The 17,260-nt window shown below is 42.3% G+C and overlaps 1 protein-coding gene across 3 annotated transcripts in view; it reads right to left on the bottom strand.

Annotated features, from left to right (window-relative positions):
• Positions 1–15,033, bottom strand: part of MPPED2 (metallophosphoesterase domain containing 2) — a 196,977-nt gene extending 181,944 nt beyond the window's left edge. The window contains exons 1-2 of one of the 3 annotated variants that reach the window (XM_060176652.1): positions 14,978–15,033; positions 8,128–8,376 (exon numbers count right to left, since the gene is read on the bottom strand). In XM_060176652.1, the coding sequence (XP_060032635.1) occupies positions 8,128–8,255 (128 nt within the window). In that variant the 5' untranslated portion in view covers positions 8,256–8,376; positions 14,978–15,033. Of the gene's footprint in view, positions 1–8,127; positions 8,377–12,358; positions 12,459–14,269; positions 14,401–14,977 lie in introns of those variants that run through there. The other 2 variants (XM_007530501.3, XM_060176651.1) reach the window with 2 other exon arrangements.
• Positions 15,034–17,260: the final 2,227 nt, after the last annotated feature.

The raw sequence follows: 17,260 nt of genomic DNA, 5'->3' as shown, positions 1-17,260 counted from the left end.
AAAATAATAAAACAGACGAACATGGTGGTCTGCAAAACTGGTGCAGTTCTGGCCACAGTGATATTGAAATAAAAGCTTAACCATGTTATGATTGCTACTGAAACGCCTTGCTTCCAGTCTGTTATAAAAGACACAACAACCCACAAGACCCTGGGTCCATGCTCCCAGAGGGATAGAGAATGGGAAAGCTATTGGGGAGGGAATAGGATATGGAGATTGGGTGGCGGGAACTGTGTGGAGTTGTACCCCCCATCCTATGATTTTGTTAATGTCTCCTTTCTTAAATAAATAAATAAATTAAAAAAAAAAAGACACAATAAGAAAAAAGCATGGGGAGGAGAAAGCTCACACTCAGCAGCACAAACTTTCCTATATGTCTTAAAATCTACATCTTTAAGAGCTCCCAAATCTCAGAATTAGATATACCTCAAGTACAAACTCCTTATGACATTACTTCCTGTTTAGTTTGGCTTTACCATTCTGTCTGTTTTTAATCTATGCATTTCAGAAAACTAGTTTCTTGTTTGGTTGGTTGGGTGTTTTTAGCTGTGTTTGACCAAGAGAAAGATTCAATCCACAAAAAGAGGTGATCTAATGGTTTCCCAGTTTCAGGATATATTCCTCCATTAATTGTGGTCACACTTTTTCCTATGTATCACTATAAATGAAGATAACGCCATCAGACTTTGAAATTTAGATAACATAGTTAGACAGGATCTCTATTTGTCAAAATTCTTTACCCCTCCACCCCCCAAAGAGTCAAACCACCAAAAAAGCAAACCACCAAAAAATTGCTACTCAGTTATACAATATAAATCTATGATTCTGAAAATGAAGCTATATGAGCAAAACTTACTTCAAATTTTAGGTGGCCTTTTTGTGCTTAAATGCAAACAAAGATATTCACAGAATGAGGTGGGGGGGGGTGGGAAGCTCTTAAAATGAAGTCAAACTGTCACGGACCACAAGACCAGCACCCTCAGGGAGTAAACAGGAAAAATAACTTATTTTAAAATGAGAGAGGAAAAGAAAAATACCCCATGTTTATATGACTGCAGACTAAAAGGGCCATTCAGCATCTCCACGATGAGTTTCAAATTGAAAACATTAACAAAAATTATGACCACGCTAATGTTGCAGGCCAGTGATAAATTTGTAATGAGAATGAGAAAGTGGCTTACCAAGAGAAAAATGTTTTCAGGCAGCTAATGCAAGTAGCTCTGTAGAAAAAGATGACTTTCTACCTTGTTAGTGAAGTGCAATTTGACAGAAACTAACATGCATTCATTCACTGATATTACTCTTCCTCCTTGGGTGTGAGCTGGGGGGGTCATTTCTCTACCACACTTCAAAGATGTCTCACTACTATATTCTTCCATACAGGACATTACTAATGATGTGGGAGTTTTTGGTCTTAATTCTAATAAGCAAAAGAAAAGATCACAGACTCCCTGATAGGAAAGAATTTTGGAAAAGCCATCAAATCCAATTGCTGGTCAAAAACTCAGAGATATCAACTTGCTAAAAGATCACAGAATTAGTGATCAAGACAGAACTAGAATACTGTTTCCCTAAAATATCTGTCAAGTAATCCACTGTAGCAAGATCTTCCTTTTCATTTATTTATTGATACTGTTTTTATAACACTAACTTCCGAAAACGAATTTGAAGACACTACTTTAAAAAAATGTTCCTTCAGGCATAGGGCTAAGAAGCAGGCAGCGTCCTCCACACTGCTCTCATCTTCCCATGCATGAGCAAGTTGAATTATCCTGAATCAATGAACAGTCTTTGGTCTACTCCTTGATTATAACATAAAACAGAGAAGGTGCCATCTAAGGAAGCAAGATCCAAAGAAAGGAAAAGATTTGCATGACAGCAGCGAATCTTTAATGCAAATATTAGAGACAAAGCAGAATTTGTAAAAAAAAAAAAAAAAAAAAAAGTGTAGATACACCATTTGTAATTCATTTGAAAAAGGCCTTTTATCAAAAATGCATTATATAGTTGCTATAAAAACAATTCAAATTATAGAAATGTATATCAAATAAAAAGTGAAAGGTTTTAACCCAACACTCCATCCCCTAAATTTATTCCCAATTTATTCCCTTAACAATCACCACTTGCGTTGGTGTTTTACCTTTACACACAATTTTGTAAATGGTATTTTTTTCTATAACTTTTTTTTTTTGCACATGATGCCACCTACTACAAGCTTGAAACACTGACTTCCTGTTACATTTTTTTTAACTTAAAAAGAATGAAACCTCAAAGCAGACTAGCAAAATATTGTAAAAATATGTCAATGAAATAATCATCAAATTACCCTGGAAGTTTCAGGTAATTTTTCATGAGAAATGCCCAAGCAACACTGACAGACGTACAACACATACAGCAAGGCAATAAGAACACAATTTAAACTTTTTAGGTCTTATACAACTAAAGAGTTTAGAAGGAAAGAAGTCAGTATTCATCTCAGGCTTACCAGTCATAAATACTACCAAAGCATTTATTTATCAAGTGCAGTCTTTCAAGCACTACATATTATACGCATCATCTCATTTAATGCTCACAGCCATCTGTCAATAGTCCCATTTTACAGATGAAAAGACAGGTTCAGTCATTTGTACATCATTCCCTAGTCAGGTCTGTCAAAGTGCCTGTACAGTAGCATTTGTACAGAAATATCTCCTTGTGGGCCACATTCTCACCTTCTATGTAAACACTGTCCTCTTCCCCAGTTCAAGCTGGGGAAATTGTATACTCAGTCCTGGTTAATTATGTTTAACTTCTGATGCTTCTGTTTTAACCACAGTCATCAATAGTGGGCCTATGCCACTCTTATGCTTAGTACAAGGATCTAAAATCAACCTAAGTTGAAGAAGAGCCTTGTGGTCCTGCAGGGAACACTCAGTTCTTGGGGTTCCTCAACATCTTAGGATGTCATTCCCATGAAGCAGTTACAGGTAGCTGAGTTTCACCTAGAGTACTTATGACTTTAACAGGTGCTAAGCCAGAATAGTGTATTTGTAATGACTTCTTGAGGAAGAGAGGACAAAAACCCAGCAGTTATTATTTATTCACCTATTTATACTCCAATCATTTTTTTAAATGAATTGAGACAGCTTAGAATAAGCAAAAACTACAAAAATCAATAAGCCAATAATTAGCCCTAATGGTCAGTGTTTATTAAGGACAGACTATGTACTAAGCATTCTCTAAGAATTTTACAAGAGCTTCTGTTTTTAACCTTCACTCACGAGTTTTATAGGTAGGTACTGCTTTTGTCATTTGCATTTTAGAGATAGAGAAAGAAGATGCAGAGAAGTTAATACATTTCTCCATAGTTGATTATACAACATGTGAGTGGTGCAACCAAATCTTATGTTCTACAGTCTAATTCACTGTATATGTCAACCACCATGCTGTCACTTCACCAAAACAAGTTAAAAGAACAAGAGTTAAGTACCACAACCAAAGTCTTAGACCAACTATATGACTCAAAAAGAAAATCAAAGTTGATTTGAGCAACAAATCCTTCAATGAAAAGTTAAGGTGCAAAGCTTACTACAGTAACCAAACATCTTAAACTAGTGTGGAACTGTGAGGTCCACTGGAACATGGGACACTCAGTGCAAAATCTGAGATGGTTAGGAATCTAAATTTTTTTTTCCACAATATCTTACTAGTCCTAAAATAATTAAAAACCTACAGAAATCCCTATGGTGTTTTCAGACCTACAATGATTCTTTCAGTTCATCTTCCCAACATCATTAAAACTAGAAAACCATTTTCTAAACATTTGAGTTGGGAAAAATGAAGGGCTTGTAGAAAAATGTACTTCTCTTAATTGTTGCTTTTCAATCATCACATCTATTATTATATTCAAGAGCCTGGCTAAGAGAAGCACACAAATTCTGGGTTAAATTCTGTCCTGCCAACTCCAGCTGTGTTTTAATTTTCTCTCTCAAGGTCATATAGGATTGCTTTCTTTGAAAAAAAAAAAACTTTCCTACACCACAGACATGCAGATCAGTGATACTTAAAAAGCTTGTTGGTTGCCTCATCAGAATGCATATGTTAAAATAAAATCAAACCAAAAAACAAACAAACAAAAACAAGTAGCAAACCTCAAAGCCTGTTGAAAGGATAGGTCTGAAATGGAATAGATTCTGAGTTTCACAAAGATGGGGACAAAGTCTTACATATCTGTGCTCCCCCATAGTCAAATGTTACAGATAAATGTCATAATGCAACCTGAACTTTAATATCTCAGAGCCAAAAAAAAAAAATCCTTAGCCACAGTTATGATGCAACCACAGCTGTTATGCCAACATAAATTCATTTAGTACAAATGTTTACACATGAATAAAATGAGATCTGGCTGAAGGTGGGTCACAGAGCAGAGCAAAGACTAACTGAACTGAATGAGAGGTGAGTTATTCCTTAATCAGGGTGAGAAAATGTTAACTACTACCATCCCTTTGCAAGAAGGAAAACAATAGATCATTTAAGGGACCAGATCTAAAACTCCAATCCAGCCAATCCATCTCAGGTATTCATATGGTTTAAAATTAGGTTAGAAGAAGGAGGAGGAGGAGTTATAAAAAAGAAAGAAGAAAAAGGAGAAAGAGGAAGAATATAAAGAGAAAGAGGAGGAAGAGGGGGGAGGGGTGGCGAAAGGGAGGGAGAGGAGGTGGTGCCATTAGAAGCCTAGGCAAAATAAATGAGCAGCTATCAACATGGAAAAGACAAATGCCTTTAGGGAGAAGAGCAATGTTTTGTCATGACATGTTGGAAATTTCAGAAAAGCTGAAGGAATTTTAAAGTAAAGATGTTATGAATATTTCCCAGCCAATTTGAGTTTCTATTTAGATTAAGGGCAATCTTTTTTTCTTTTTTAAGACTATAAGAGAAACATAACATGATTAAATTTAACCATATCACAGTGAGTATCAGTCATTGTGCAAGGGCACCAGGCCTGGGAAAATAAAGACAAGGAAAAGGTAAGCCAGCATCTTGACAATATACATCTTCATGCATTCACTCAAAATGTTATCACAGGGTAGATCCAGTTCAATGAAAATCTCCAGATCTCAACCGCAGTATCTCTTCTCAGTGCACAAGCACATCTGTGGATCAGTGAATCAGTCAGCAGTTCTGAGCCCGTTACCTGCTCAGAAGCACAACCAGAACAATGCAGTTGAAAGGATAAAATAGAAGATATGAAGACATGTACAGATGATCTTTTATCTAGCTAGCTGGAGAGAGACAGCAATAGCATTGGAGGTAAAATTACTTGATATAAATGCCAAGGGACCAGGGAAATCATGCTAGGGGATGGGGCACAATCAGTTTGGACTGTCAGAGAAAGAAGTCACAGGCGGTGAAGCAGGTCTGCAGATGTCTGTCTTTCCTCCTGTCTTCCCCTCCTCTCTCCACTTCTCTCTGTCCTATCCAACAACGATATTAACAATAACAATAATAACCACAACAAGGCTACAACAACAAGGGCAACAAAAGGGGGGGGGGGATGGCCTCCAGGAGCAGTGGATTCGTGGTGCAGGCACTGAGCCCCAGCAATAACCCTGGAGGCAAAAAAAAAAAAAAGTCTCACAGTATGAAGGGACCTGAACTGGATCTCAGGCACATCATGAACACAGCAAGAATGTGCCGTCAGCTGTGAGGGAGAGAGTGAAGCGACACTGAGATGAGAAAGGGCCAAGGTTTGCACAAGTAACACTGAATCAACCTGTGGCTAAAGCAAACGTTTAAGGTAGGAAGGAAGTTCTGAAGGCAAGTTAGACCCAGAGAAAGGAAAACTTCTGTTTCAAGATAAAAAAAGCTACACAGCCTTGCCAGTGAAAACTCCGATTTTCAAGTTCCCTCTACCTTGACAAAAAAAAAAGTTATCATTTGATCCTTGGTATATTTTCATAGCTAGATCTAAGTAAGTCATTTCTTTAAAAATAAAATCTGTATGCTTATTTCTGCCTTTATTTTGGACACAGAGCGAAATTGAGAGATAGTGAGGAGAAAAAGGAAGACAGAGAGAAAGACAAACTCCTGCAGCACTGTTTCAATGCTCATGGTCCCTGTATGTGGGGACCAGGGACTGTAACCTTTATCCTTGCATACTGTAATGTGTGCACTCAACCAGGTACAAGACCACCCAGCCCCCTAAGAAAGTCATTTCTAATGTTACATGATTTTTAACTTTTTTTTTGCCTCCAGAGTTATTGCTGGAGCTTGGTGCTGGCACTACAAATCCACCATTCCCAAGGACAGAGAGAAATTTGAGAGACAACAGGGAGACAAAAAGAGGAGAGAAAGAAAGTGAAGCATGGGAAGTGGGGGCTCAAACCGAACTTAGGTCCTTGTGAGCTTAACCAGGTGCATCACTGCCTGGCCTCTGCATGACTTTTTAAATACCTCAGTTCATCAGAAGAATGTTATGGCTACAATAAGTGAGAGTTAAGACAATTCCCCACCAGTAATTCTGCCAAAGAATCAGGGGCAAAGCAAACTTTCCTTTACCTGAAAACAAATTCTACAAAGTTCTTTACTACTGTTTACTACAAAATCTCATACCAATAAAACAGACACCTTCAAGTCCAAATGCAATAATATACTTCAGAAGAAAAACTAACAGTAGAATAAAAAGAAATGTCTGACATGAACACATATTGTTCAAGAATGTCATTTTGACATAGAGAAATCACATTCACCTTAAAAACTTTTTCTTAAAATTTTACAAGTAGATCTTCCTAAGTGAATCTACTGATTTAAAAGTACTAAAGATAGTTTAGCACTAACCACTTGCAGGATTTTCTCTCTTATATTTGTCTTCGTGTAGCTGCTGCTCCAATGTTTCTACTGTAAAAAAAAAACCCCAGCCATTGTAATTGAGTGACTCTACAGAACACACTTGCAAAGTAGCACACACTATTTACTGTAATAACCAGGAAGTCAAGGGAAAGGCCTCTGTTTAATTTCAAGATTTGAAGAGAGGTATGTGTGTGTGTGTGTGTGTGTGTTTTCAGGAGAGAGGAGGAGTCTTGCTGTTTTTTAAGAGTGTGTGTGTATATGTGTGTGTGCGTGTGTTTTCAGGAGAGAGGAGGAGTCTTGCTGTTTTTTAAATGCCCAAATGAAACAATCACTGAAAAGAGGGCTTGTGACTTGTACATGCCCTGAGTTCAATTTTGCCAGGAATGGCAAAAAATAGTCAACAAAGCCCTAACCTCCTTTCTCTCTTGGCTATACAATAGTTTTTAAAGAGGTTTAGTACTACTATGAAAGACCCATGTTAGACACTGGAAGGGTCTAGTAGAGAATGAGCACCAGGCCTTGAATAAACAAGGGAGATGGTGACCTTTTGGCCTCCTTCACCGAAAGCTCTGCACATCCTGTAGCAGAGGAACAGTAAAAAAAAAAAAAAGCTGATGTGTGTCCAGGTGCTGCAAAACCCTTGCCTTTGGATTTCTCCCCACACTTTCCTACTAAACTGCAACAGGAATTAAATAGTATGAGGGAGTGAGAGAAAAGTACAATTCCTGGAACCTCAACTGTTCCACTGTCCCTTAATCCTTTGTTCCCCAAGTTTCTGAACCCTACAAAATGCAGCACAGGTTCCACTAGCAGCAGGCGAGACAACAGATTTAGCAGTGGCCAACAATTAGTCCCAATGAGGCCGATTTCCAGCTGAATGGAAAGGGGTGCTGGAGTGATGTGTAGGAGAGAAAACTAGAGAAATTTTAAAGAAATATGTCATCCTTGGAGGCAAGCAACTGACTTGGAGACTGGGAGACTATAAAGTCTCCTGTGTGACATCACACAAATACCTTAGCCTCTCCGCAATTGTCCACAGAGTGCAGACAACCTACCACCAGCCCTCAGAGGCTTGGGTTCTAATGTTAAGTTGTGGTTGAAAGTATGCTGAAAATTGGAAATGCTACACAGATGTTGGAGATTCCTCCCAGCCAGTATCTGAAAGCGCAGAGAGCCCACATGTTTTTTAAATCATGTACTTCTTATCCTCCCTGACATTAGACAGCCATTAGTGACTTTCTTATTTTCTTTCCATTTTCTCGATTGTATGCTTTTTTCACATCCATGGGTTATACTTACATATGTACATGTGGCGGCTGGAATCTGCTCTGGTTGATGTTGTAGTGCGTGAATGCCTGGGTGGGGTTGGAGCTGTACTCATCCACCGTGACAGTAACTTTGCCTTGAGAAGGAATCCCATGTGCCATCCTTCCTCCCTATAGGCATGTGCAATTCACAGCTTTCCAGAGCAAAAGATGGAAGCAGGCATGGTGTGTGTCAGCCAGCCTCTGAACCCAAGCATCTACTCATCAATACAGCTGGTCGTTTCTGGAAAAGAAAATGATAAACTGAGAAAAAAGAAAGAGAAGGCTTACTAAGAGACATCAAATGATATGAAAAGAGCTGTGGGGCGGGGGGAGGGTCAGTGGGAAATCTTAATATGTGTTGTTGCCTCCTGGATACTATCTTTCCAGACTCTCCATCCGGCCTGCACTCAGGAGTAGAGCTTCTATTCCATATGACATAGCTGGCTGCTGGCAAATCATCTCAATGGTGCTCAAACTAAGATTTCCTCTTTAATTATAATTGTGGCACTTAATGTGAATTATGGAAGGGGCATATCCACAGTTGCCATGGTGTCTAGCTATAAATGGTTGGTGCTTGAAGTGGAGAATTTTCCAAACCTGTCCTGTTAATTGGAATATTTGATCAGTACAAAGTTGGTGGCATATAATAATCTGACATTTCAGTGCTTAACAGAGTCATACAACACAACAACAAATGCAAATTTTAAATACTGTGCTCCTAACATATATTTGTGTATTACTATGAAGTGTGTATAAAATGCACATATTAAGGATTTTTTTTTACAAAAAACTCCCTAAATCCCGTTATTCGGTGGCTGTTATATATATTTCATTATTCTATCCAAGAACTTGATATTAAGGCAAACTCTTTTTTTACTCTACTATAATTTCTTTAAGCACTCCAGTTACTCACTAGGTCTGGACTACCACTCTCCACTCCGAATGCCACCCTCTTACCCCCCAGCATTTCAAGCCCAAACAGCAAAAAAGCAAGGTGCCTTTAACATCTGCCACCTCATTTTTGTTTGGTGCTACATAATTCTCAATAGTTGATTATATACATTTAAAAATATTTTCCTTTTGTTCTGATTCTTTATACACATAATACATTATTTACATATATTACTTTTTTTTTCTTTTTTTACCAGAGCACTGAGCTGCTCTGGTTTATGGTGGTGCAGAGGACTGAACCTGGGACTTGGGGAATCTCACGCTTAAGAGTCTCTTTGCATAACCATTATGCTATCTACCCCCACTCCATTCTACAAATTCGATGCTAATAAGTAGATCTATCTGCCCATCAACTCTGATGGGCTAATGGCTACCGAATGGTCTAAGTCAGGAAAATATCTGAGGGCAAGTCCAAGCTTAGCTGACATGGACATGACATTTACCCCTGCCCTGTATACTATTTATATATGTAAATATATACAAATATATACTTACATATACACACAAATAAAAAGATTATTTGTTGCACTGAATTCAGAAGTGAATCATGCTTATTTTTATAGCAGTAGTACAAATGCTGAGAAAAGCAAATCTCTGCAACAAAACTGTTAACAACTGATCGGTACCTACAGCCTTGCATGGCACAGCCCATGGGAGGGTAACCTTTGGGGAACCTCATCCTCTTACTCTTAGTGTTCTACACCAGAACATGTTTGCCATATGCACAATTAAGCTCCAGGAACCTTAGCTGCTGTCTCAAATAAAAATATTTAGAATAATAAGATTAGATTTAAATCTGTCATGAAACACCTTAAATATCAAGCAAAAGGCAGATGGCCTGCCATAGGCCATTTATTTTATTATTTTACAACCCAGGGCTTGTGTAGTCCTCCATATGCTAGCTGGGCTAAGAAATTCCACTGTGTTCTCCTCAACTCACTGCTTTCTTCATATTAGCAAAGCAAGCTCAATAACACCCACCTTGCTTGTGTTCCTAATGTATGATCGCACTGCCAAGAAATGAATCCCTGGTGCTCTGGCATTTTAAATAAAGTGTCAGTTTGTGTTCTCTTCCTTCTTCCTGACTTCCTGGGAGGTATGAGTCCTTTAAGCACTAGTTGATAGACAACCAGGCCAGTAGGATTAACTAAATTAAAATCTTTCCCCATTCCTCTGATGTAAGATATCTATAAGAACTGCTTACAAGTCATAACATAGCAGTTTTCATACCAAGTTTGCAGCTGTTTCCTTAATTTCCCCCACAATTATATTTTACTGTTATTTTGCATAACAGTAAAACACAACACCTGCTTCAAATTGCAGTCCTGTTCTAAGTACTGTAATTCTCTTTTGAGACACAAAGTACTGAGACACTGCTGAAGCGCAAAACTGCATAATTGCGCCATGCTGAAAAGTAAATACAAATGAAAACATCTTCCTGTTACAGAAATGACTGTCATTAAAAAGAATGTTAGCCATCAAAGCACGGAGAGAAGAAAAAAAAAATACACATTTTCAGACTGTGAGAACTTTGTGTTTGCATAAATTAGAGAGTAGTATAAAAATTACATGGCAATTCTTAATGTTCCTACCATCAGTGTCTATTGTGTGAAATACAGAACATTAAGAAGCAAAAGACATAAAATTCATGTCTAGACCATTGTGACCTCTCTTTAACAATCTCTGCACCCGGTGCCTGAAACAGTTTGAATGTTTCTAGAGTAAACTAATTAAACCAAATAAAATGGCCGAGAAGTAAAATTTGCACGACTAATACATGAATATCTCTGTAAGGACCGACAGTCATTATCATTAGACCCTCCTTTTTAAAGCCCCAAGGAGACAGAAGTTTGGTGATCAACTCCTACTTCTCAATGGTCCACTGTATTCTACAGTAAACATCAGATTGCCTTTCTATCAAGTGCACACCAGTGCCTTTCACACCTTTGCCCCAGCAAGACAAACAGAACATCCTTTCATCAGTAGGCACAGGCCTCTGTAACTCTAAAGAGCTAAATGGGTGGCTGGGACTTCATTTGAATTCATCTTTACCATGTTCTCTTTCAAATGTTTTATCGAAACAGTGCACCTGCAGTGTCTATCTTCTTTAATCTGGACTCCTTTGAAGAAAATGTCAGACTGAGGCAGAGAGCTTCAAAACTTTCACAGGAACCTTTCCAGACAAGTTAAGAAAAGGCATATTTTAAAAGAAGAAGAAAAAGAAAGGCTATGCTCACTCACATCTCCAAATGAATATATCCTAAGAATACTAAACACAAACACATGGTAAAGACCTTGTGGGGTCAACTTTCAGAGACAGGGACTTCACTGCCCTACTGTAACTCAAAAGTTTGGGAAAAGCTGCATAAAGACAAAAATGATGCCACTGCCCTGCACCTACCAGACATCTGCATCACACTGCTTCAGATATTTAGGCAGTAAAACCTTTCTTTCTTCCTCTCTCTTCCCTTCTCTCCTCCTCTCTCTCTCTCTCTCTCTCTCTCTCTCTCTCTCTCTCACACACACACACACACACACACACACACACACATTGGCTCCACAAAGGAATCTAGTTACTAAATGCCAGGATTCTCATAGGGGGAAAATTTTTGAAAAGGGACTGATATTGCCAAACATTCATGCTGTTGCTAGTGTTTTTTTTTCCTTTTAAAAATACATCAGGTGCGCACATTTCTCTTTTCCTAGACAGCAATCAATTCTCTTGTCCCTTAAGCTAGTAACGTGCAACTAACAATGTTCTTTTCCAGGAACATGGTTGGAAAACCTTTTAAAGTCGACTGGCAATGAAAGGATTAAAAGCTGAGGAATTAAACAGCTGTTTCCACCTCCAAGACAGCAGCAGCATAGTGTACCAAGAAGTTTGAAAGCAACAACTCATATATGACTTCCCAACCCGTGCTCCGCTCAGCACAGCCTATGAAAAAGGAGCCTGCTATTTCCTCTTGAAATAAGGATGCTCATTTTAATCTCTTGCCTTAAGATCGCTCAGCAAATAGCATAGCCGGGCTCCGGAATTTGCTAGCTCCAACTCGACAAAATTTCGGCCTCCTCTCTCCTCTGCCATACAAATTCAGAGCTTTTTCCAACTCCTGTCTCTACTCTCTCACAAGCCCACCACCCTTTACTCCGCCCTGTATCCCGGAGCGATGCCCACACGCCTTCGCAGCGACATCTCCGCCCGGGTTTTTCGAGGAAACCCCGAAGTCTATGTGCCCCTGTGCAAACAGCGCCCTCCCGCCCGCAGCACTTACACCTGAACTTGTCTCCAACACTGTGGACACCCAGCAGGCAACATTCTTTCAAAGCGAAAGGGCAGGACTTTTCTCCCGCGCCTTTGGCTATGAGTAGTGTCTATATATGGCGGGGCGGGGGGGGGGCGCATTCTTCACTTTGGATTGGTTTGTTTGTTTTAAATCCAGGGTGGGCAGGTGGGGTGGGAGGGGGGATTCAGCAACTACATGGACACAAGCACCCACACGCATGCACGCGAACCCTCCCCGCTCACAGCCGGCCGGCGCGGCTAAGAGCACCGGCTCGCTCGCCTTACTCGCTCAGTCCCAGCCGTCGCCTCCACCGCCTCTACTGGCACTGCCTGCGCTGTCGCTCACAGCCCCGGGCTCCGCTGGGTGCCCGATTTTCTTTCTTCCCCTCTCCCCCAGCCCCAGATTGATTGATGACCACGGGCGGCCAATGGCTCTGACACCGCGCCATCCTCGCAGGGACATCACAGCCCCCACGTTCCAGAGGTCGCCCAGCCTCCTAGACGCCCTGGCACCCCGAACACTCCGTGCAGCGGAGTCCCTCCTCGCAGCCACCGCCTCCCAGCTCGCTGCCCCACAGCTGCTGGGCAGCTTCCCAGCAGCGCCGGGGAAAGAAAGGGAGGGAGCCCGCGAGTGTTGGAAGGGGGTGTGGAGGCCACGGGGTTCCACACACCTCCTTTGGCAAATCTTTTTTCTTTCACTTAAAGTTTAGTTTGCTTCTCCTCCTCCTCCCACCCCCCACCCCGACCTGTTTGTGTTTGCAGCATCTCAAATCAATTATACATTTTTTTTTTCGTGACCCACATTTGCACTTTGGTCTGTGTTGAGAGGGTAGATCTGGAATAGATATCTACACCACCGGGGCATCCTTCATTTCTTGGTGGATTCTGACACCATCCCCAATCTCCAAAAACAAAAAGAAAGGGGGGGGGAGCCCCCTTCCAACCTCTTTTTTTTTTTGCCTTGAAACCCCGAAATTCAAAGATAACCCCTGTTAGGTGTAAATTGCAAAGAAACTCCTGCCTGGGTAAGGAAGAAATGGGGAAGGGAGCATAGGATACTTTTTTCTCATTGCTCGTCCTCTGCCCCGAGCCCCGACCCCAAGTCGTGGACTAGCTCCGCCGGCTGCGACCTAGCAGAGCGAAGGCGGCAGGGGCGAGAGCGGTAGTAGCGCGCGGGCCGAGAGAGACCGAGCCGCGTGCGAGAGCGGCGCGCGCGGGCGGGCGGCCCCGGGGGCGGCCGCCCAGCTGCCTGAGCACAAAGCTGCGCGCTCGGCGCCTTCGCCTCTACCGCACCTCGCTCGGGCCGCCGCGGGCGCCCAGGGCTCGGGCCAACACAATGCACATGGGCCTAGGCCGGGGAGGCTCGAACATACAACCCCGGGACTTTCTAGTAAACAGCTCGCCGTACACTCGTCCCTAGTCCCCCCCGCACCCCCAAGCTCGCCTGCCGCCTGGCTCTAGTCGCTACCTTTCACCGACACCCCCTCCTCCAGTGAGAAAGGGGGGGAAAATCCCCGCGGAGGAGGGGGTGGGGTGGCGGGGACCCCGAGAGGTCGGGGGCCCGAGACGGGGTGGGGGGAGGGGAGAAGAGAAGAGGTGCAAGATGGGGAGCGGGAGGAAGGCAGCTTCTCAAGAATTCGCTTTCGCTCGGGGGGTTGAAAATCAGCGCCCCTCGGGTTCAGAATTGCCCGGGAAGCGCCCGCTCGAGAGAACGTCAGGGGCGCCGGGGCAGCCGGGGTCCGCAGCCTCCGAGCCCTCCGCACGCGCCTCTGACAAGGCACCTCTCCCCCGGGCTTCGCTTTGTGTGCGCATTTCTTCCCTTCCTCTCGCGCTCGGCACCGGGATCCCGGCTGCCTCCTCCCCCTCCCCCGCCCTCCGCCTCCCTTCCCGGGCGGATTACCTTTCCCGGGCTGCGCTCCGGGTCCCGGGGATGCCTTCAGCGCCCAAGGAGCAGGCGATCCATCGCCGAGTGGCCCGAGTCGGCTGGAAGCACACGGGGGGGGGGGGGCGTTTAGGAGCGGCGAGGGGCGCCGGCGGGCCAGAACCTTCGACCCCGGAGGTCCCGCCGCGGTTGGGGGGTTGGGGGCCGGGGGGTGCGGCGCGGAGGGAGGCGGGGGGAGAAAGACCCGAGCAGCCTCGATTTGGGAAGAGAACAAGCGAGGGGGGCGAGAGGGAGCGAGGGCGCGGCGAGCCGGAGGGAGCGCAAGCGGTGCAGTGACAGGGACTGCCACTGGGGTCAAAGGAGCACAGCTCCAGGAAGCAGAGCGGCTCAGGCGCCGCTTCGTGCGCGCTCCCCGCAGGACCCCGCGCCCCCGCGCGCCCTTCCTGCAGCTTCGACCCACCAGAACCCCCCACCCGCGCCCAGAGGCCGCGAGCTTGCAAAAGGAGGAGGAAGCTGAGGGCGAGGCCCGCAGCCTGCTGGTGCTCCTGGGTCAAGCAGGAGGCAGGAAGCTGAGCTGCAAGTTCATCATCTTGAGTGTGATCAGGGTAAAAATGATAGGGGATGGGAAAGGGGACTAAGGAGCCCCAGGAAAAATAAAGGCAGTTTTCCCTCTAAATGGACGTCTTCTGAAAAGAGAGCACCCAGGCCCCCCCCCCCCCCACCGACCTGCCAGTCGCTGTCTGTAGTCTTGGCACTGCTCCAGGGCGCAGAGCTCACTGCAGGGACAAGGGCACTGCTCTCTTACCAAGGAAAGCGACCCTAGGTCTTCTCTCTCTCGCCCTCTCTCTCGCTCTCTCATGCCCTCTCTCTCTGTAATGTTGTTCCTAAGAAAGAAAAGGCCAACCAGCTGATCTTTTTTTCCCCCCCGCACTTCTGTGAATTAATGCAGAATAAGGAGGTGAAAAGAGACAAGAACTAATTGTGTTCCTCTTTGTCTTTGGGACACATTTGCACCCCAAATCAAAATTAGTCCAGCTAATCAAAATCAAAATTAGTCCAGCTATTTTGGATAAAGGAAGACAAAGGTCTTTCCAACGGTATGAAAACAACATGAGGGGGGGGGGAAACACTGAAATGCTAGAAGACAAGGAAAAGGCTTTTAGAAAACTTGGTTGGCAAGACTGTCTGTGAAAGATGAGGTGGCCCTGTGATGTTATGCTATTGTCAGAGCTACAGGATTTGGACGGCAACCAGATCTAATTCCTTTCTAGGAGTCAGACTTAGAGATCTAGGCATTCTCCAAAGGGAAATCTAGTGTGTGTGCGAGAAAGTGAAAAAGAGAGACAGAGGAGTGTGCTAAGTATACTATGTGACAACTGACTAGACATCCTGACTGATTTTATATTCCCTAAAAATAAAAAGGAGCCATTTTAACCTGGTCTTTGGCCTTTTGTAGTGAAACTAATTGGTTTCCAGGGCCTGGGGAGTCGCGGGCAGGAGGGGTGGTGGTGGTGGTGGTGGTGGTGAAAGACAGAGAAGTTGGTGGGAGTCCCTATTAAAAAAAAATCAAACAATTCATTTGAAAATATTTCCCATTTAGAATAGGCTTCTCAGGCACTTGAATTATAAGTAATATATCTCATTTTCCTAGGCCAAAATGAAAGGTGAAATGGTCTTGTTAATGTATTTATCATTTTGTATAGTATACCAGAGTGTCTGTTCTTGTCAAATGTGTTGGGGTAGAAGACAGTGACTTTCTTTTCTCAGTGCAAATCACAGGGATATTGACTTCAAAGAACACCAAAGATGAAGGAGGTGAGGAAGTTTTTTGTATTTGGGGTTTTGTTGTTTTCCAGTCTAACAGAAAGTACTAGAATCCTGTTTTTTGTCTGTTTGTTTTGTTTTGTTTAAGGAGGCAAAGTGTTCAGTTTTATTCCCCTTACTCCACAAGTTAACAACATGCTCTTCTGACCTAAAGGGGCTGGGCTGATTTAATCAGTCCCCCCAAAAGGTCATCACCACGCAAATTATTTTTGTGGTTTCCTTCCCTTAAAGAAAATAAATTATCATGGTCCGGAGGTGGCGCAATGGATAAAGCATTGGGCTCTAAAGCATGAGGTCCTGAGTTCAATCCCTGACAGCACAGGTACCAGAATGATGTCTGGTTCTTTCTCTCTCTCCTCCTATCTTTCTAATAAGTAAAATTTAAAAAAAAAAAAAAAGAAAGAAAGAAAGAAAGAAAAGAAAAGAAAGAAAGAGAAAAGAAATTATCAGATAGTACCTTGAAACAGTTAAACTTGTTTGTACATAATTCCAAATCCAAATATATGCATAAGGACAATAAATAATAATGTGTTCTATTTTAGTGGCATATTTCATAGAATATTGAATACTATAAAAGTCAAATGAGTGTGCAAGGTTGATAAAAAATGTGTTTATCATTTTACGTAGTGGGGAGAGTTGAGAAAAAAAATAAAAGGACTTTAAAACTTAACTTGTAGTACAGGAAGAAATCAGCTTCCCACTGTGTCTGTACTGATGAGTTATCCACTGGAAAAAAATCCCCAAGTTATATTGGAGTTATACATATTTATTTCCATTAAACTCTCAAAAAAAAAAGAAGCTGAAGACATGCATATGATTCTAAATAATAAATTAAATGAAAAGGAACTCACTTTTAAAATAGTTCCCATTCCATACATTTGAGCATATTGTACTTTGTTTAATCACATTCTTCGCCAATGTAGAAACTTACACTAAAAGCTTGTTTAAAAAAATTTTTTTTTATGAACCGTGTCTGTCCACTCACATCAGTTTTGAAATGCCAAACCTCAATATATAAAATTTTAAATGTTGTGGACTGAGACTTCTTATATAAAGATAAGTAAGTCTAAACCTATAAGCTCCACTTTTGTTGTAGTTAAATTCAGTTTTTATTGTTTGTAATGTAAAACAAAAAGATGAAACCAAATGCCAAGTTTATGCACACATTACAGTTTACTTTTCTAA

This window comes from Erinaceus europaeus, chromosome 17, assembly GCF_950295315.1.
Source record: "Erinaceus europaeus chromosome 17, mEriEur2.1, whole genome shotgun sequence".
Classification (NCBI taxonomy): Eukaryota; Metazoa; Chordata; class Mammalia; order Eulipotyphla; family Erinaceidae; genus Erinaceus; species Erinaceus europaeus.
Note: the sequence above shows the minus strand (reverse complement) of the source record. Positions and strands in the feature narration are given on the sequence as shown.